We start from the raw sequence: 22,021 nt of genomic DNA on the forward strand, positions 1-22,021 counted from the left end.
CGAACTAATATTTTTCAGTTTGTCCAGTTTTTATTATTATGAATATATATATATATATATATATATATATATATATATATATATATATTTTCTTTTTTTTTTTTTTTTTTTTTTTGCTTTTGAGCTATTTTGGCAGTTTCGCCGTCAGTTTTGCGAGTTACCTTTCTTAGTGTGTACATTTTGTTTTCGATTTTTACAAGTTCTATCAATTTGACTTCCAATTTGATCATTAAATAACAGCATGCAACATTAAAATTGTGCTATAACCAGTTAGAAGTTTTTCGATAGGGTATGCCGATGATTTTCAAAAGATTTCCAGCATGGTATATGTTAAAGAGATTGTCCGGTGATATTCAGAACTTACTAAGTTTTGGCGCTGTTCACGGAGAGGACGCCTCAATGCGGTAAGATATGGTATTTATATAACTAAAATAACCCACAATATTCGTTGCATAAATATGAACATCAAAACTAACCTTCACGCCAATTTTCGCAAGCATGCATAGCTGGTCGTGTCGTGACGTACTGTCAGAGATGGTAACGTCTGGGTCGTGGACGTTGACTTATTTCCTGTTTTGATCAACGTGGGTGCTGGTGCGTACAAAAATCATAGCCGAAGAATTAAGCCCCCCTCAATGCCGTAAATTTTGCATTTCTTGGAACGAAATCATATAATAGAGACATCAGCCAAGAGCTGTCGTGGCCTAAAGTCACTGGATCCTGGGAAAGTAGCGCCATTGCCTTCACACCTGCTAGCCGGACACAAACAGATACCAACATACAGACGACAACACCTCTCAAGGTGATTGGCTCACCGCTCTCGGTTGCCATGGCGATCGCCACTTAATTTGGACCCCTTTAAAGCTTCGAAGCTTCAAAAGGGTCGTCAAAACCAGTCGCACCAAGATCGCTGTGGAGCATCATCGCACTCAAAGCGTTCTTCGACCAAAGTGAGCGTCTTTGTCATTGTGCATGCAATGAACTCACCACTCATGCTTATTTCCCCAGATCTCTTATAATTATGTTGCGTGTTTCAAGACGCTAAAATTATTTTTTTAAAGCCTCCAAGCACTGACGTGGCGTGTGAAGGCGGTAGAAAGATGTACGTCATCACACGCGGCGTTGGTGCTTAGGCACATTAAAAAAAAAATTTACTGTCTTGAAACACGAAAGAAGAACAACACAATTATAAGAGATCAGGGAAAATAAGCATGAGTGATAAGTTCATTGATTGCACAGTGCCAGAGACACTCATATTGACCGAGGAACGCTTTCAGTATGATGGTGCTCCATGGCGATTTTGGTGCGACTGGTTTTAATGACCCTTACGAAGCTTCAAAACTTTGAAAGGGTCCCAAATGGCGAACACCATGGCAACTAACGACGACGAGGCAATCACGGTTTTGTCGGCTGTATGTTGCTATTTGTTTGTGTCCGGCTAGTACGTGGGAAGGCAATGGCGCTACTTTTCAATATCCAGTGCCTTTATCGTGGCCCTCTTTGCACGATGTTACGTCTGAGCTTCCGCTGCTGCCAACGAAAACGCTGTGTGCTTTACGTGTGCAATGTCAGCCATTGAATTCTGTTTAAAATTAAATTACTTGTGCGGCGGAAGATTAAAATTTTGATATTGTGAAGATGATATTCCTAAAAGGGGCAACGACAATATAATTTAATTGCTTTGAGAAAGACAAACTTTTACCGGTCAATCCCTTTAATAGAAGACTGTATAGCAGACGATTTAAAAATAATGCAATTTCCAATAGAAAACTTTTGCGATTGAAGTGAAGAGCTCCGAATTGCTGTTTTAAGTAGAGGAGACACCCGCACATAATGCCCAAGTCCTTGACGAAGTGGTAAACTTAAAAAAAAAGTGAAAGCCGTTTACAAATCCCTGTAACGCCGAATCGGAGCGCAGCTCTTGAGGAGGAGGAGTGAAGGGTACTGAGGGGAGGGTAGACCCCTCCTCCTCCCCTCATTCTTTAATATGCTCCGGGGGGGGGGCGGTCACGTGACCTCGGGGGGGGGGGGGGGGTGTCACGTGACCGGGGAGGGGGGTCACGTGACCTCGGGGGGTCACGTGACCTCAGAGGGGTCACGTAACCTCAGAGGGGTCACGTGACCTGGGGGTCACGTGGGGGTCACCTTGGGGTCACGTGACCTTGGGGGTCACGTGACCTTGGGGAGGAGACCACGTGACCTCGGGGGTCACGTGACTTGGGGGTCACGTGACCTTCAAAGGGTCACGTGGGGTCTTGGGGTTACGTGACCTTGAGATGACCTTGGGAGGGGTCACGTGACCTCGAGGGGTCACGTGACCTTGGGAGTCACGTGGGGTCACGTGACCTTGAGATGACCTTGGGAGGGGTCACGTGACCTGGAGGGGTCACGTGACCTTGGGGGTCACGTGACCTTGGGATGACCTTGGTTACGCCGACGGCGACGGCGACGCCGACGGCGACGGCGACGGCGACGGCGACGGCGACGGCGACGGCGACGCCGCTCAAGCCGGGAACGGGCCCCTAAGAGCTGCGCTCTAAAAACGTTTCCATCTATTCCGACATGTTTCACTGCAACATATCACATAGGGGGAACAGAGTCAAATCTTTGTTAAAAGAATGACTGTGAGGAGAGTTTATGTGGAACAAGATTTTAGTAAGTGGGAAAAAATTACGTGGAACGGGTGATTAGCCTGCTCCAAATTCAAGTGTTTAATGTAAAAAGCTAGTATAAAAACAAAAAAAAAAGTGTTCCATTTGAATTAATCCCATCGGCTGAAAATTTGCCTGGGCTCTGTCAAAGATGGTGCAACGCCAGTTAGCCTGATGCTGACATTAACTGGAATATAAGTTGCGCCACATTAAGAGTGTACCTACCATCAGCACACAACCCGGTGCTCCTCCCAGCGCGCGGTTTTTTTCGTGGAGGAGGGAGCGGGGCGGAGAGCTAGAAGAAGCTAAACTATAAATCAACTCTTTTGGATAAATATCTCAAAACTCGCTGCCTTTCCGCGAATTTTTACAAATTTGACGATGCCTGACTGGGCCAGGCAGTGCGGTCTATGTCCTCGATTTGGAATGTTGTCCCTGACCTTGACTCCGGCAGCGTGCCTGGCGTGGATTATCACAACTGGCGACGAGCGATAAAGAACGGTCGCTCACGTCTCACCTGTTAGTTCTGCATCAACTTCAGCAGCCATGCCTGTCATCGGGAAGGTGGAACCGTTCGACTCGGCTATGTCGGATTGGACCGAGTATCGCGAACGGGTAGAATCTTACTTCGCCGTGAACGACATGGCTGCAACGAAGAGGACTGCCGTGTTTCTGACGTGCTGCGGGTCAGAAACTTATTCACTGCTGCGGAGCCTGCTCGCCACCTACGAAACCTGCCGATGCAACATTGGCTGCGATTTTCGAAGCTTTGAACAAGCACTACTCGCCGAGGGTATCGTAAGTGCTGGCCAGCTTCAAGTTTTCTTCTCGGCATTGGCGGGACGAAGAGCCTGTAAACGATTACATCGCATCGCTGAAGAAGCTTGCCGAAGACTGCAAGTTCGCATCGTTTCGGGAGCGCATGCTACGGGACCAATTCGTGCGCGGACTCAACGACGTCGCGATGCAGACTCGCCTGCTGGAAACGGCCGAGTTGGACTTTGAGACCGCGAGGAACACTGTAATCGCCATGGAGGCTGCCAAGAAAGATTCCCGTGCATTACGTTCTCAGCTGGCTCAAGCGACACCTGTGCAGGCCGGGGAGTCTGCGAATGTTGTCAAAACTAAGCCCACCAAACAGCAGGCAAGTGGTTCTTGCTTCCGCTGTGGGGGTAATCATCTGGCACACAAATGTCATCACGTAGGCAGCGTCTGTTTCAAGTGTGAGCAGAGAGGGCGTTTGGCACGGGTATGCCGATCCAATGCATGTCAAACGGAAAAGGCGGGACCCAGGAGTGAATCGAGACCTGTCCACAACGTGGATGACGAGCTGGCAGCGCCGGAATCCAAATCAGGAACGCAGGAGGCGTACGACCTTTGGGCGCTTCAAGCGGCCGGTCCAGAGCCAATGAGAGTCGAAGTTGCCGTCAACGGAGTGACATTGAACATGGAGTTGGATACCGGTGCCAGCGTGTCAACCATTAGCGAAAGGAAGTTTACGGAGCTGTTTCCTTCGGCGACGCTGGAGCCATCGGACGTCCAGTTAGGAAGTTTTTTTTGGCGACATTAAGCTTGTGGCGGGCAAGCTTGAGGCAACCGTGAAGCTGGGTGAGAACGAGCGCGTTCTGCCCTTGTTCGTCGTAAAGGGCCCGTGTCCTACGCTTTTCGGAAGAAGCTGGATGAGGGAATTCAAACTAGGAATCGTCAAGCCAGAAGTCGTCAACGCTGTGACGTCCGTGGAGGAAGCGGTGAGTCAGTTCCGTGAAGTATTTTCGGAAGGACTGGGTACCTTTGATGGCGTGGCCGCCCAGATTAACGTACAGGAGGGTGCTAAACCAAGATTTTTCAAGCCGCGAGTCGTCCTGTTCGCGTTACGAGACAGAGTTACTGAGGAGTTACAGAGGATGGAGCGCGAGGACGTCATTCGACCAGTGAAGACGTCCGAGTGGGCGCCGCCCATCGTTCCCGTAGTGAAGCGGGGTGGCCGTGTTCGCCTGTGTGGCGACTTCAAGATAACAGTCAACCCTGTGACGTTGCACGAGTCGTACCCGATCCCTCGCATCGAGGAGCTGTTCGCAAGGCTAACGGGGGGAGTCAAGTTTAAGAAGCTCGATCTGAAAGATGCATACCAGCAGGTCAAGTTGCACGAAGACACGCAAAAGTTTGTTTCCATTAACACCCCGAAGGGTTTGTATCAATTTACCAGACTTCCGTTTGGGGTGTCGTCAGCTCCAGCTTTCTTTTAACGCGCAATGAAGAACCTCCTACACGACCTTGATCATGTCACACTATACTTTGACGATATACTCGTGACCGGCACTAATGACAGCAACCATTGGGCAAATGTGTGCCAGGTCTTGTAGCGAAAGAAGAAAGCTGGACTGCGGCTGAAGCTGTCCAAACGCGAGTTCATGGCGGCCAAGGTAAGGTATCTCGGGCACATCATCAGCTCAGCTGGTCTTCAGCCAAATCCAACCAAGACAGAAGCCGTGCTGCAGGCACCAGTGCCTCGGAATGTGAAGGAACTGCAAAGCTACTTGGGCTTGATCAACTTTTATAGAAGGTTCATGCCAAATCTGTCGGATGTGTTGTATCCTTTGAACTGCTTGCCCGGGGCAGGAGCCCGCTCGTGTTGGACATTTGAAGAGCAAGCATTTCAGAGAAGTAAAAAGCTGCTGGCATCCGCTGGAGTCTTAGCACATTTCGACACTGCAAGGCCGACGGTGCTGATCACGGATGCCTCACCGTGTGGACTCGGAGCCGTCTTGGCACAGCGAGAAGCGTCGGGGGAGGAGCGTCCCATTGCTTTTGCATCTCGAAGCCTTACAGCTGCGGAAAAAAACTACAGCCAGCTGGACAAAGAAGCGTTGAGCCTCGTGTTCGCAGTAACGAAATTCAGGCAATACCTGGGGGCCGACTATTTGCAGCCATCACAGATCATAAGCCACTACAGGGCCTCCTCGCGTCGGACAAGCCTATTCCAGAGTCGTGCTCTCCAAGGGTGCTGCGATGGGCCGTGCTGTTGTCTGGGTACCGCTATAAACTGAGCTACCGGCCTGGTAGCCATATCAGACATGCGAACGGACTGAGTCGTCTGCCACTGCCAACAACAGATTTTCCCGTGGACTGCCCTGCTGAAGTCTTCATGCTGGCAGGGTTGTACCCACGTGTGCTGTCGTCAACAGCTGTCGCTGAGGCCACCGCCCGGGACCCAGTGGTTTCACGAGTGAGAGAGGCCTTGTGGTCTGGCCGCCAGTCGGATTTGAGACCAGAGGAAAAGCCGTACGAGACGTGGTTCACAGAAAATGAGTGTACAAGGCAACTGTGTGCTCTGGCGCAACCGCGTGTTGGTTCCTGCATCTCTCCAACGCGACATCCTGAGGCTTCTTCACGAAAGCCACCCAGGGATATCCAAGATGAAGGCTGTAACGCGGAGCCACGTGTGGTGGCCTAAAATAGACGATGACATTGTTGCGGCTGTGCAAGTGTCCCACCTGTCAGGAGCAGCAGCGAGCATCACGGCCAATACCCGTCATGCCATGGCCGTTCCCAGGCAGACCCTGGTCGAGACTTCATGTCGACTACGCAGGGCCTTACCGCAACACTTATTTTTTTATTGCAGTTGATACATTTTCCAAGTCAATTGAGGTTTTTCCTGTTTCAACTCCGTTTGCGGAGGCCACCATCACGTGTCTGCGAGCGATGTTTGCAAACCAGGGTTTGCCGGACATTCTGGTGTCAGAAAATGGTCCAGCGTTTGTGAGCGACACATACGCCACATTTTCAAATAAGAATGAAGTAAGACGAATACTGGTACCGCCGTACCACCCAGCGTCTAATGGCGCTGCAGAGCGTGCAGTTCAGACTGTAAAAAGGAAGTTGCAGAAGGCTGGACCGGGGGACCTTCGTACACAAGTTGCGCGCATGTTGATCACTTACAGATCGACGCCTCACGAGGTCACGGGCTCCAGCCCCGCCGAGTTACTGCTGGGGCAAAAAAATGAAGACTGCGATAGACCTGCTTCAAACTGACCTGTGGATCACGATGCAGCAGAAGCAGCTTCAGTAGAAAATCAGATTTGACAAAAGAACAAAACCTCGGATTCAAGCACAGCCTGGTGATCAAGTATTCGCCAAGAACTTTCGTCCAGGCTCTGCATGGATGTTGGCTGTGGTCAAAGCCCAGGGAACATATTTATCGGACCTCCAGCTGGCTGACGGGCGACAGTGGACGTGCCACCATGATCATATCCGGCAGGCGAACCGGTTGCCGCAAGTTGACCACAGTAGACAGGCTGGAACAGCTGCTGACATTGAGAAGGACGCTGACATTCCAGGCACTGTTTCTGACATGTCCGAAATGGCAGAGCTTGTTCTGGCACCTGACCTCTCCTGCACAAGCCTGAACTCACCTGCCCAGAGGTTCCAGCTGATGAACAACAGCAGCTAAGTGCTGCAGAAAGCACAGCGTCTCCTCATCAAACGACTATCACCACACCTCCCCGTCGGGGCACCAGGGTGCGTCGGCCTGTGCAGCGCTACTCTCCGTAATCACTTAAGTGATTTGATTTTACTAACCTTTTCTTATATCTCTTAGTTTCCACTAACTTTCATTATTAGGGGTGGGAGGGGTGTGATATCTTGCGGTGTACACACGAGGGCGCCACCGCGGTGGTAAATAAACAGACGAGGAAGACGATGCCTGACTGGGCCAGTGAGTTCGGTCTATGTCCTCGATTGGGAATGTTGTCCCTGGCCTTGACTCCGGCAGCGTGCCTGGCGTGGATTATCACAAATAGAGCTTTACAATGGCTCCATTTGAAGCTGCGATTTCCAATATTGCCCATTTCACCATTACATAAGAAGTAATTCCTTTTTTTTTTGCTTCATTAGTCAACATAGCGCTACCGCTGTCTACTAGTCTAATGTCCGTTCGGGCCCACAAAGGCACAGTGCCTGCATCCACATATCTATAACCTCACTTTTTAGTCTGTTCAGCTGAAAAAGAGGGACAGACTGTGTTTTCCGGGAATACTTGAGCACCCTTCCCACACCCTTCCCCCACCCTTCCAGCACCCTACAGAATTTAAGCATCCTTCGCGATAAAGAGTGGCTTTGCGCAATATATATTCCCTGTGCGACATTTTGACCAGAAGCCCGGGAAATAGTCTTACAAAATTCGATACTTGAAGTCATAAACGATGATTGGAGCATGTGAAACGTTTATGTCTTGATAAAATAAGATGAAGCTATAATCTAAGCTGAACCCACATGTCTTAATTCAGCAAATGAAGGGGCGAATTACTATCGTTCCATGAAGCGTCTTTTACTGCGCTCCTTTTATTTTTTATTTAATATTTGTCAGGTATTTGAGGCGTATCTGACATTACAGGACACGCTCATCCGTCGTCTATAGATGTAAAAAAGCAAGTCCCAAAACAAAGTAAAAAATATCAATTTTCATTGCGGACAGCGTATCCAAGGCTCGGGAAGTCGCAGTCTCAAATCGTCGTAACTATCGCCAACCTGTGCCCTTTCCGCACGAGGCAACAGAATGGCGGCCCCCACAAATCAGGAAACGGAGTGTCGGTACTCTAGGCGCAGCTTACTTTTGTGGTTCTGGTGTAGTCACTGACAAAGTGAGAAGTGCAGAGAAGAGCTTCAGTTGTCCCTCCTCCAGCGCGGGCTTTTAGCTTCCACAAGGCGTCGAGGTCTCGTGCGAATTGAGCGTGCGCGTGCAGACGGGAGAACAGCGGATGACATGGAGCGCGTGCTGGGAGCCGGGTGTTCGAAAGGCGCGCCCTGCGGTTCTTATTCGGTCAGTGACAACAGTAAATATATTAAGATCTTTGCAAACAGGCTCAACATAACGTCACTAAATGTTCGTATTTGTCAGGGATCGACCCCTAGGGCAAAACAGCTGTATGTGTTTTTTTTACTTTTTACTTTTACGTTCGCAATTAGTTTATTGGATGGCGTCGAATAAGGGTGACAAGCGTCTGACATTGGACACTAAGCCTCTCAGATAGTTTCCGTGTTGTATGCTAGGCAATGATAAACTGCCCTCCCCCGAGGGAGAGTTTAGCACGCGCCCTGGAGGCAACTGGTGGGCCGCTGAAACAAATTCTACTGCTCAGGGATTCGATCATACGTGGTAAAGAGGGCATTGCCTAATAGGTAGGTAAACATAATTTGAAAGTGACATTAACTTTTGCACTTTTATGGGTCTATTATAAAAGACGACCTAAGTACTTAAGGTTTCTGATTTCAAATTTTTAAACAAAGTAATATCAAAAGGTGAGATTTTGTGTTTTTCTTATACAGAAACCCTTATAAACAAATACCCCTCACTTTTTGAGTGCGTGGGAATTGAACAGATTTTGCATTTATCAAAGCAGAATAGAAAAATTGGCGTGAATTCTTCAAAAATGAGAACACAGGCATGAATAATTCCTGTGTAGATGATTTCTAGAAATAAATAAATAATGGTCCAAGTGCCTTTACACTTTCGTGTGACCATTGTCACAGCGACAGCAAATCGGCGCTCGCACAGTTCGCTATCACTGTGGCGTCGTTGTGGTTTCTGCGCGTTCTCCTGAGAACGATTGTGATCATTTTTACGCCGGTTTCCTTTCCGGTCTCGATTCCATTTCCATGCCCGATCCGTACTATGTCTACAACGAGCGTCCTCAGCCAATGCCACCTAGAACGCAAGGCCTGCGCATGACGTTTGGTTAGGAGATCCCGAACCCGCCCCAAGCGGCAAGCACGCTGAAGCTTGACGATAGTATGGGTTACGTCACAACCGCATCCCATGCACTGGCGACCACAGCAGTGTGCCTGGCTGCTGAGCACGGGCATATAGCGCGCTTCCACAGTTCATTTGCATCGTGCAGGCGAAACCATCGAGCAGCCTATACTCCGTTTTATACCTAGCGTGCAACCCTGTCGAAGCTACTGGCGCGAGTGCGTGGCTTCATCTATAAATTATTTTGTTGGCGCGGGAACTCGTGCAAATGATCAACGAGATCAAGCCCCCTGCTCGCACCGGTAGCTTTGACAGCGTTGCACCACGTGCGTTGCACAAAAAGTATGAAACAGAGTATAGTAATGCGAGCTCGTGCGACACTATCAAGATTGCCGGTCTCAGCAGCGTACTAATGTAAGCTCCTTCTGGGCATGACCTCCACCCCCATGCCACATGAGGCCCAATAGGCCAGGGTATGGTTCACACAACGAGCTTGAGTAAACGCAGAGCGGTAAACCAGCGGCCAAAAACGGCACCCCCCCCCCCCCCCCCCCGGTTACCGCCATCTTGCCTGTTTGCCACATTAGTGATCACGTGACGTTAAGATGGCTGCGCCCAGAGGTGGGCCAGATCAGAATGGCCTGATCCCGGTCAGAAGGTGGGCATTCTGGGGCTGCGTTCCAATCTTCCTCGAATGGATCCCAGTTATTCTGGCGGATCAAGTCACGTGACAAGACAGACACAAAAATGCTGGACGCGGGTAGGTTTTCGAACGCAACGGGTAAAAGACCCGAGAGTGAGATAGAGTAAATTTTGGAACACGGCAGCCTGGATGTGGACCGAACGTAGCGAGCACGTGCGAGCTGGCCGAGCGCGGCTGGCGCGGCCGGCGCGGCCAGCGCGGCGACGGAGGTGCGAGAATTGAACCGCGATGATCGTGGTGTGGGGGAATGGTAAATTTCCATGTCTGCCCTAGGCAGACGGTGAACAAATAGGAGCGAGTATGCAAATATCGCACAAGATCTGGCCGGTATGGGCACCGACGCGTGGATCCTATCCGAGAAGGAATCCGTGAGAGCTCTTGCGCATTCCTTCTCGGCTTTCACTTGCAGATACTCTATATGCCCTGCGCCATGAACATTCCGCTGGTCGAGTGCAGGGAGGATGCAAAACTTTCATGCGAGATATCCACGCGATGTTTGACACATACGATCGATTCTCTTGGAGCGGTGCCCATACCCGGTCCCATTTGTTCATCGTCTGCCTAGCCAAACATGGCGCACATGGAGATTTACCATTCTCCCACAGCACGATCATCGCGGTGAAAGTGAAATCCGAGTCGCATCGCCGTCGCCGCGCCAGCCGCGCTCGGCCAGCTCGCACTTGCTCGCTCGGCTCGGTCGCTCGGTCGGCTCCGTCCCCATCCAGGCGGCCGTGCGGCCGTGTTCCAAAATGTACTCTATCTCACTCTCGGGTAAAGGTCTTGCACCCGTTGCGTTCGAAAACCTACCCGCGTTCAGCATCGCTGTATCTGTCAGTCACATGACTTCATCAGCTGGAATAACTCGCATCCATTTCAGTAAGATTGGAACACAACCCCAGATATCCCGTCTGCTGACCGTTATTTGGCCAATGTGATCTGGCTTAATCTGGCCCACCTCTGGGCGCAGGCATCTTAACGTCACGTGATCCCTAATGTGGCAAACAGGCAAGATGGCGGCCACCGGGGGGGGGGGGGGGTGCCATTTCGGCTGCAGGCCGTGGGTTTCGGTTTAGCGCTCTAAGGTAATACTCAAGCTCGTTGGGTTCACATAATAATTTTTCAATCAATCAGTCATAGCCTCGATGACACTCCAGATGATGCTACTCAAGAGGACGTGACGAATCCCCTATGTTTCGCACCGTACATGACCCAGACTGGGAGGTGATCCGTTGCAAGTAATGGAATTACTTGTGATTATTTACTTCTCTAGTAATTTTGTAATTAATTCGTTACTTTCTTGAAAATGTGATTTTTAATATAATTTCATTACTTTTTCAGTAAAGTGTTACTGAAATTACTCGTTACAATTCTTCCGCCCCGTCAAAGGTGGAAGAAGGGAGATGCAACGGCCTTAGCGCTTTCAGCTTGGTAACACAAGACGGGGGTTCGCTCGCGAAGAGAGTGCTGGCGATTGAAAGGAATTCACGGAAACCGCGACAGCCCAGCCAGAGCCCGTTTCTGGACTACTCGTTCGTACGGTCAGCCAGACTGGGAGGATTCGACTGTCTACATGAAGGCAACAAGCTTCGATTTGAAAACGAACAAGCTGCTTCGAGCGCACAAAAGAGCAGAAAACTAATGGCCCATAAAACCGTCGCGGGGGGTCGTGAAGAGTACGAACGTGGACACTGTGACCGTGGTGCATGTCCGCTGGCCCTCCCCCCCCCCCCCCCCCTTCCTTTCCGCCCAACACCCGGCGTGTTGTCCCCCAAAAACCAATTAGCATTTTTTTTTGTCACATGAGACCGTCCTTTGCTTGTCGATGTTCTGCCTACACACACCCACCCCGCAGACAAAAAAAAAAATATTGTAACAAAACCTTGACCCTGTTTTTTTTTTGACAGCGCTGTGAAAGCTAAATACTGGCTGGACCAAGCAGCTTTGTGGCTTCTGTCACTTGGCTTCGCACTGGCGGATGCGTAAGGCACAAACATAAGGGAAGTGATGGCAGCAGCTCATTGGAACAGAAAAAACATCTAGCAATAACACTTCTGTCAGTTCAAACAGCAAATTCCGACAGCAGGTGATAAGGTGGCCAGGGAGCACAGCCAAAATGGCTTGGGACTTCGAAGTTGAACCTATATTCCTAGAAACGAGAATGTTGGGGTTCTCGTCAGCGGATTGTGCCTACGGGAACTTACTTGGACATTTTAGGGAAAGGAAACACAGCCCGAGTTTTCTGAGAATAAACAGTGACTAACACAGGAGTTAAGGCAGCGTAAGGCGGCTGTAAACGCGTGAGATACATTGAAGCCTGCTGTTCACTGACAATCGTGTTTTTTTAATAATTTCTAAAAGAAAAAAGCCTGCTTAGCTAAACAATTGTGGATTAATATTTCGTGCTAAGTTTCGGTTTTGATTAGTTTGATGATCAAGAAAAAAGACCAAATGGGTCAAGGCCGGATAATAATCTTCCAACAAGCGGGACTCAGATATCTGCCCAAAGGCAAGTACCGCATGTAGGTCTCACAGCCAGTTGGCTTTAGTGGCTAAACCAGCCCCTATTTAGGCAATATGCAGCAACCATAGAAAAACCTCATCTTCGGGAGAATTGTGTTCTAAAGTTTGCCGATGCCATATTTCGAATGGTGTATGTGCCTCCGCCGCCCATGTGCATTCGTCGCATGTTCATGGGATTCAGTTCTGTCCCGGGCGAACAATGCTAGATTCGTTTATATCGGACAGCTGTTCCAGTCCTTTACAGCTTTATAGATCCGTCCTCCTAAAATTAGTATCCTCAAATAATCGGTAGATATAGTACTGAATCTGTTTTATTATTGATGGGGCCCAAAATTCTCCCCACAAACACGCAGTAGATATTGTAGGTATTTTGCGTGTTTCTTTGGAGTAACGCAAAAGTAATTGAGTAAAGTAACAAAGTAATTAATCAATTACTTTTTACGGGGAGTAATTTGTAACGGTAATCCACTACTTTTTAGGCGAAGGAATTGTAATTGTAATTAATTACTTTTTTGGAGAAAAACGGGCACAAGTCTGACATGACTACTGAAGCGGGCGATGGAGCCGCCGACGTCGCGGACGATGTAGCAGACGATGGTGTTCATCCGGGCTACCTAGAGGACGTTGAGGAGATCTACTAGTGATTAAGTTTAGAGGCGGAAACGCGCAGGCCTTGTCTTCTAGTTGGTATTGTCTCAGCGCGCCGTAACTGAAAGCCGTTTTGTTCGAACCCGCTACGGACTTTCTAAGATATTGTTATACAGCGTGAAAATTCGACCACGCGAGCCGGCACAACGGAGTGCCACAGCCACTTTGAAAGTGACAGCGGTAAGGCGTGTCTTTCGAATGCCTGACATCCAGCCATAGCCTCCTATATCCTGACAAATCCTGGCAGATTGCCACGAGAAGCGCCCGCCGAAATGAAAAAGGTGTGAGCGAAGAGAACGGATGAGTAAAGCCCTTTCATGTTTTAAAATAGCGCATGGTGCGTCGATGCACGAGGCACGTGCAACGTGCAGCCCTTGGGAACATCATGGCGGCACAGCACAGCACTGAGCAAGATTTCAGACGCCATGTTCTTCCCAGAAGTGGCGCGCGGCACGTGTCTCGAGCATTTCTAGAACAATGAATGGCGCCACGTTTCCCAGGATAGAGGGGCTTTACGGATGAGAGGAGAGCCACGTGACTGGCGCCCCACTGCTACGAGACGCCGAAACACACTTCTACCGTGCGAACAAGTGTGTTTCGGGTCCTCGCAGCGGCCAAAGCTGTGGGATGTCGTCTAGGTTCCCCGAGAAGTGGCTCTTTGATGCTCTCTGCCACGAGATCCTCGCGCTCCAAATCTGCGACCGGGCACTCTATGCACCGTCGTCGAACTGACACGCTTTGCGAATATAGAGGAGGCTATGCTCTCCCAAATAAACGTAGTTTTTTTGGTTTTTTTGCGTTTGGTTTTTAAGACATGTTCGTTGTTTTTGTTTTGTTGATCAACCGCGACACATCGATTGAACATGAGTGGCGAGTTGGCATTCGGTTACGACTCGTGGTCAGTCCGTGCTTCACCTATTGATTATCAATCCCAGCCAAAAGCAGATGCAGCAGTCATGTGCAATTTGTAAACTACGGCAAACTATGGTATGTGTAGTAAATTCAATACTATCTTGCTATTCAGGTGGTGCCCCTGCCCATCTCGATGTGTATGAGCATCGTACCAATGAGCGTTAGTGTATCACCAGGCTAGCAGTCATACATGCACTGGCTAGAATTCGCATGTACAACATAATCTATTGTTGCAATACCTCAAAGAGAAATAAACACACTGCCTAAGCACAAATGCCTAATTTGCCTTGCATTGGTAAAACAAAGTGGACAGTAGCCCCAGCTGCGAGTACAGAAGAGATCTAATGATGAAAAGTTACGATAAAGACGAATATCACAATCCTCTACTGCTAAGCAAATTCGTTTTATCTGTTACTAATAAATACAACAGCTATACATTGAATAGAGCTTCTTGTTCAGTCATTTTATTTAGGAATGCCATCACTTCTGCTAAAAGCGACTCGCATCTTCTGGGTGCTTTATTGGAGCATGTCAGCTTGCTTCAAAACCCAGCCGAAGCAGCTTCTATCGCTATGTGGCCTCTTCCTTTTCACTCTTGTCAGCTCAGCCTCAGCTGCACTCTGCTGCTCGTGCTGGCCTTTATACCACTGCTTCGTCGGCCTGTTCTTGAAGTCATGGTATCGTCACTGACATATCCACTCAAAAATATCATCAGTAACTCTCCTTTTTCATGCATTTTATTTTATATTTTTTACGTATAACAACTTTAAGTCTGCACTTTTCTTTCTTTTAAGCGATAACATCACTAACCTCTTTCTTCTCCTTCTTTATAAAATGTATTAAATGTAAGGTGTCAGTTTAGCGCCCTTCCTCTCTACATCGTCCTACCTTCCTTGTTGTTTTGCGCTATTTTATTTATGATAGCCACTGGTCTCGGGTATCTTGGGGTCAGTACCAGTGACGGCCCTGATGCTGGCTATTTCACGGTCACCGTCAAGCGCGCACAATTTTTTTATTGCTGCTTTTCTAGAGGGCACCTCACACAGGTAGCTTTCTGCAGTGCCTTTACACTGCTTGTATTCGTCTTCAGAATATAATTGTGCAGCAACTGCCTTCAATGTACATATGCATTACCCTATTAAACAATTTTTTGGGATGTTTTAGAATAAAATCGTACGCATAACATATTTCAAGGGATATGATGCTTAGATGTAGACGCACGTAGCATATTTAGCTTTGAGACAGCAGAAACATTCAAAGACTGATTTCATGCAGCATTTCTTTTTATTTGTTTTTGAAGAATGTCAATGGGAATGTAAAAGCAGGTCAAAGGTCACAATGGCGAGTACCTACGCTCTGTGTATTAAGACGGCAGACCCCTTAACAAGATTTTTACAACTTAAAAAATGATAACCTCGTTTTGACGTCTTGCATTCTTCCCAGTGCCTCTACCCGGCGGTTGTACATTTGATAAGGCACGTCAGCCAACCTTGGGAGCTGTTGCCTGAGCAACAAACGCAAAATTTAAAGCGCTGCTATGCGGAGATCGCTACTATGAACCACGACCAAGCTAACGCCCCTGAATAAAAATGGTAGCCCCTGACATCTTATCCCTCCTCCTCTAACGCGCACACGATTTATCTTTATGTTTTGCTTTTTTACACCCGCGCGTCGACTGTAGCGCCCCTGGCTTGACGCAACATAGCCAGACGGCCTTCCTATACTTGAGTCAGAGCCCAGTCAAAAGCCTGAAAGACACGCAAATACATACATACAGGCTAAAATCGCACTGTCACGGTCTACCAGCCTCGAAGGATGTGCTCAGGAAAGACGATGAAAGCCGTGACGTTGCACATTCGGCGTCAATCGATTGGTGACATGAGATCATAGCATGCACTGCAATCCGACATAATATTTTTCATATGTCATATCATATGTTTGGCGTTCTTATCGCCGCCAAAAACACAGTATCTTGTAATCAGGTAACAGTGCCTTCATCGTTGCAAATGGTTTGGGTGATTGTATCAACGATCTCATCAGGCCTTACTAGGCGTTTGCTATAGACCGCCAGATTATTCGCATGATTTTGTTACGGAACTTCATGACGCACTTTTTTTTCTTTTCGAAAAGTTTCCGAGAGCTAGTATGACACTTTTTGGTGATTTCAATTATCCACATATTGACTGGCTTTCTTGGTCGTCACGATATGCTACGTCACGTGCATTCATTGACACATGTTTAACCTTCAACTTAGTTCAAATGATAAACCAACCAACCAGGAAGGTTCTTCTTGCAGCACCCTTGATTTACGCTTATCGTCTCATCCAAGCAACATCAACAGCATTTCCTACCTTCCGGGGCTGAGTGATCATTTAGTAATACATTTTCGTTGGATCTTCCTACATCCCGAAAGTCTGCATATCATATATACATCAGGGATTATAACAAAACGAACTATGAGGAAATAAACGAGGGCTTAAAATTGTTTTACTGTTCGTTCATGTCCACCTTTGACCAGAATTCAATTAATGAAAACTGGGGCCGCTTTAAAATTATGATGTCTTCACTTTGGAATTCATACATACCACGAGTAAGAATACGATCAGATAACGTCAATCCATGGTTCACGAAAGCAATTAGTTGTATGAACAACAAAAAAAAACGACTATTTAAGAACGCAAAATCATCACCTTCGAATAACAGCCTTTGGGATAAATATGCAAGTCATGCAAAGGTATATAAAAATGCCGTCGCGCAAGCAAAATTAAAGTTTTTCAAACATGACTTCAAAAGCATTCTTACAAACAACCCAAATGAAAAATTATAAACCCGACACGTGCGACCGCATTGGCGTTTGTTGATGACGACGGTGTGAAATTAGAGGATGAAGAGAGCGCACAAAAGCTTAACACATTTTTTTTTTAAATTCCGTATTCACACAATAGGATCTTGACACCATACCTAACCTGAACACACTGGACCATGCGCCAATGAACCCAATCGATATTTCATATCCCGGCATCCTGAAAGCAATTGAAAATCTAAAAATTCTTTCTTGTGCTGGCGATGATTCGATTAACTCAAAGATTTTTAAAAATGCAAAGCAAACTGTGGCTCATTACGTGTGCAAAATATTTAGCGAATCATTAAGTTCGGGGAGGCTACCGGATGACTGAAAAGTAGGAAAAATTCTGCCGATTCACAAAACGGGGGACCGGAACCAAATAGCCAATTATCGCCCCATATCAATCACCAGTGTTCCTTGCAAGCTTCTCGAGCACATCATATATTCAAACGTAATTAACTACTTGGAATCTAATAACTTGCTATGTCCGAACCAGCATCGGTACCGCAAAACGTTTTTCTGTGAAACCCAGGTGTTACACTTTACACATGACCTCTTTTCTAACCTAGATAACAAACTCCAAACTGACGCCATATTCATCCATTTCTCAAAAGCATTTGATAGGGTATATCAACAATGCCTCATTAAAAACCTATCTTACCTTAAACTTTCTCCAAACATAATAGACTGGATCAGGGAGTTCCTTACAAATCGTACGCATTATACAGTCGTCAATAACAAAATGTCATGCAGGTCCTCTGTCACCTCAGGCGTCCCACAGGGAACCGTGCGAGGCCCATTATTATTCTTAGCATACAGCAATGACTTAACAAAGCTTCTATCATCCCCCGTGCGTCTCTTCGCAGACGACTGCGTCATTTATAGAGCTATCTAAACACCAGATGACCATAAAATACTTCAAAATGACCTCAATATAATTGAACAGTGGTGTAACGGTTGGCAGATGAGCCTAAACATGGAAAAGTGCACGTTACTAACATTCACTCGTCGAACCACCTCGTCTAATTTTGCTTACCAACTAGGTATCAATAACATTGGCCACTGCACATCATATAAGTACCTAGGACTTCACCTCACCAGCGATCTCGCATGGAGCAACCACGGTAACGAAGTTGTCCTAAAAGCTAACCACACACTTGGATACTTAAAACGTAACCTCAGACTCTGTTCGCCCGAAATTAAAAGGCTAGCCTACACAACTCGGGTTCGTTCCGAAATGAAATACGCATAATCGATTTGGTCACTGTTTCAAAATTATCTCTCTAACGAACTAGAAAAAATTCAAAACAGAGCACCAAGGTACATTCACTCCGACTACTCCTCCTACACTAGTATTACTTCACTTCCTAATCGATCTGATCTCCAAACACTTTCTCTTCGTCGAAGGCCTCTCCCGACTTTCCCTTCTTCATAAAATATATTATCACAATCCGCAGATGAAAATGGCCCTTCTCAGCGCCCCAGATCGAATTTCCGCTAGGGTTAACATTGTGTGTAAAATCAAATTCATTCGCTCTTCATCCTTGTTTTTCGCGAATTCCATGCTACCTGTTGCTATTGATTGTTGGAATTCGTTACTCAACGACATCGTACTAGAAATTAACATATCTAAGTTTTGTGAACTTGTTAGTGTTTTTTGTTGGATGAAATTAACGAGTTATAAATTTGCATAGTGATTTGTTTACTTGTTTTTGCCATTTAACATTCGTACCATGTTTTTTTTGTGGTTTTTACTTTTGTGTTCAAACAAGTGTCTTTTAACTTACCCACCCTTGTGTAATACCCGGACACGGGTCCTCAAGGTAAATAAATGAAATGAAATGAAATTAAATAGGCATTCCTTCTCCCTCCTCCTCTGACGCCCACACCTTTTATCTTTATGTTTCGCTTTTTTACACCCGCGTGTCGACGGTAGCGCCGCCTGGTTTGGCCCAAGATAGCAGGCGGCAGTCTTCAAAGGATGTCGCTACTTTTCCGTATAAATGGGCTTTAGGCCAAGCCAGTCGTGCAATGAACTCGCTCGAGGTACACAGTGCTGCGACGACCCCCACACACAAAACAAATACTAGGCGGCCGTCCTTTCCGCTAATTGCTTTGCGTGCTCCTGTTCACTTACGAGTTTACGCCCACCGTCAAAGTCATATCTTACCCAAACATGTTCCTTGGGTTTCGATGTTGTGATGGACTTCGACATATGCCTTGAGTGAACCAAGGGCTGACGCCCGTATGCCGGTGCAGAACCCGCCGTTCCGCTTCTGTTACCGAAGACATTCGAGGCGCTCGTCTGAGATGGCTCGAGTGCCGACGTCTCTCGGGTGGTGCAGTTGTTGGGTGGCCTTTTCTTCTCGGCTGACGCTCCTTCAGACATCGTAAAAACGCTTAAACGTGGAGCGCAGCTGGAACCATCGAACCGAGAACCGACCGAGGCGAGCACACGGCAGGTTTAGCGGTTCAGAGCCATTAGGCCTACTAGATAACTGAAGCCGTGAGTAGGTTAAACAATTAGGAATTTAAAGCGTGTGCGAAATATACGTGAAACAAAATTATTTCGTAATTAAAATGATGTTAAAATTGTTTCGGCAAATATATGCCTTCTTTCTTAAAAAAAAAAAAAAAAATTCGTAAGATGTGTTGAGTGCTGCCAACGAGAGTATGCTTTGCGAACTCAGTTTACCTGAAATTGCATTCAGAATAAATTCAACTTGAGTTGCCGTGTGGCAGTGCCTAAGTGACATATACACTGAATGTCATTTGGCGTAAATGCCATTTTAGCTGGGGTTTGACAGGGGTATAAGACGTGTACAAATATCTAGAAAAAACAAAAAAAGAAAAGAAATTCCCCATCCCCACGCACACGTACGCACGAAAAACATATATAGCAGTATTGACGTCGGAAGACACCTTTGAGTGACTGCAAAAAATGCTTTGATTTTGTGGTCTTGCGACGTATCAGAATAGAAGCATAATTCGAAACCAATTTTAATTCAAAATAGTTTCTGGACATAAATGCTGCGCTCAAATATTTCTAAATTAAAGCAATTATTGTGCCATATGTGTCTAATTCACGAACGTAAATACATTTTTGGGATTTTAGCTTTACTAGAAGCGTCTGGAATATGCTGTGATCTCTGCTCCGACATCTCAAAATCGATGCACATTTCGGAATTGTTCCAAAATCAAAGTATTTCTCACGGCGTAAATATAACGCAATTTTTTTTTTTTCAGTTGAATTGTATCATTTGAGGTGCGTTATGGATGCAAGAAATTAAAACAAAATGTACTAAAAAATGCGACTCCCCCCGAAAAAAACAAATATTGAAAGAACAACATATGGTTTCTATTCATCTCGCTGGCGAATCTGCAATCGAAACTAGTCATATCAATGAGAGTGACTTACCAAATGACCAAACCAAAAAGATCGCCAACTTCCTGCCCCGACATGAAGTGACTCACTTCCGCGTTCGATCAAACGAGGATGACTGGGAACAACGCTCTAACACGGAGCAGAGCATCAAGGCGCGTAGCCAGGATCGGTATGCAGATTACGCGGCAGCGAGAATCCAAGGACTAGGCGTTGCATTGCGCCACGGGCGCTAATTGGATGCTTTCTAGTCAGGCATCATGCGTGTGGGAGTGAGGCGGATGATCTCTGATCACAAAGGGTCGCATTTAACTAGCCATTATATTTCCCGGTGTTTATTTATAACAAAAATCGACAGAATTTTTTCAGCAGTCTCCGTTTTTTTTTTTTTATATTGATATATTTTGGTGATTTGTTTCGGAAGGATGTTTAAAGCGATTATTATCGGTGAATAAACCTTATGTTGCTTTTCTATTGGCCTGAACAATGTTCTGTAGTATTTGCATAATCAAACAGTACGACCCCCCGTTATTATTTTTTTTATGTTATTTGTAATATACTTGGAAGAGGCTTTCGGGATTATGGGAGCCTAAATACATACATAAGTGCAAGAAAAGTGAAAGTAACAGTCTAAAAGGGCAGAGTGTAAAAACAATAGTTCTAGCTGGAGCAGATATTTTTAGAAATTGGGGCTATACGCTTTTCATCGATTTAGTATATCTGACATCAACAGTTTATTAGTGATTTTCGGTTTTGACATAATTCGTATTTTTAATATTGGCGTATGTTTGTCGGTGTTCATTCTGTTAAAATCATAAAGCCTACGACCTACATATATCCTATTCCTCTCTTCGCCCTCTGCTCGACAGTGCAACGCATCTCCAGTAGACAAAGTCGTGTCTGATGGAAGCGACCGGGGTGCTTGAATTCAATGTTCTTCAAACCAGTGACATTGAGACATAGAAAATAGGCAGCATAACGCAGCTAAAGTTTAAATTATACCTTTTAAATACACTTCCGAGGTGGCCATTCAGACAGTAATCAACAGAATTTTAACGAAACTTTTGAAAACTCAAATAAAATAGGAAAAAAAAAAGAAGACATGAAAGAGAAGTCTCTAACTCACTTTTGTTTTGTGCACCTTGACTGATGCAGTTAAACACGACATTTTTGTCTGACGGTTTGAAATAACTTATTCTCCTTAGCTCGTAAGGAGAGCTTAATTCGTTAGGTTACATATGGAATATGTGTAAAAAAAAAAAGAACATTCTCAGGAACATGCCTGTGTAAATTTGCGTTCAAATCTACCCGCCATTCCGGGACGTGTATTCGGAAAGGTTTGTAGAGTAAGTCAGCGGGACAATTTCGGAGTTTTGACTGGCGTGTTTTCATGCACGAAACATCGTCTGTCTCGCGGTGGGAGAGAAAATAGTGGTGTCGAGGCTGACTTAAACACACTCTAGTGATTCTCACGTTAGCTTTTAGCCGGCTCCCATATTTTCTTTCGCCCATCGGGTGAGTAAATTTTGGAGCCAGTTACAGGGTAGTGCGTGAACAACTGAGGCGCGTTTAGGTAAGCCTCGGCCACCCTCCTCTTTTTTCTCGGTAAAGC

The 22,021-nt window shown here is 46.5% G+C and overlaps 1 protein-coding gene across 1 annotated transcript in view; it reads left to right on the forward strand.

Annotated features, from left to right (window-relative positions):
* Positions 1 to 3,573: 3,573 nt before the first annotated feature.
* The window catches only part of LOC120846971, an 83,085-nt gene continuing 64,637 nt past the window's right edge, over positions 3,574 to 22,021 (forward strand). Inside the window, exon 1 of the mRNA XM_040218884.1 lies at positions 3,574 to 4,193. Coding sequence (XP_040074818.1) covers positions 3,574 to 4,193 — 620 coding nt within the window. The remainder of the gene's footprint in view (positions 4,194 to 22,021) is intronic.

This window comes from Ixodes scapularis, unplaced genomic scaffold (genome assembly GCF_016920785.2).
Source record: "Ixodes scapularis isolate PalLabHiFi unplaced genomic scaffold, ASM1692078v2 PGA_scaffold1__304_contigs__length_218370807, whole genome shotgun sequence".
NCBI classification, from domain to species: Eukaryota; Metazoa; Arthropoda; class Arachnida; order Ixodida; family Ixodidae; genus Ixodes; species Ixodes scapularis.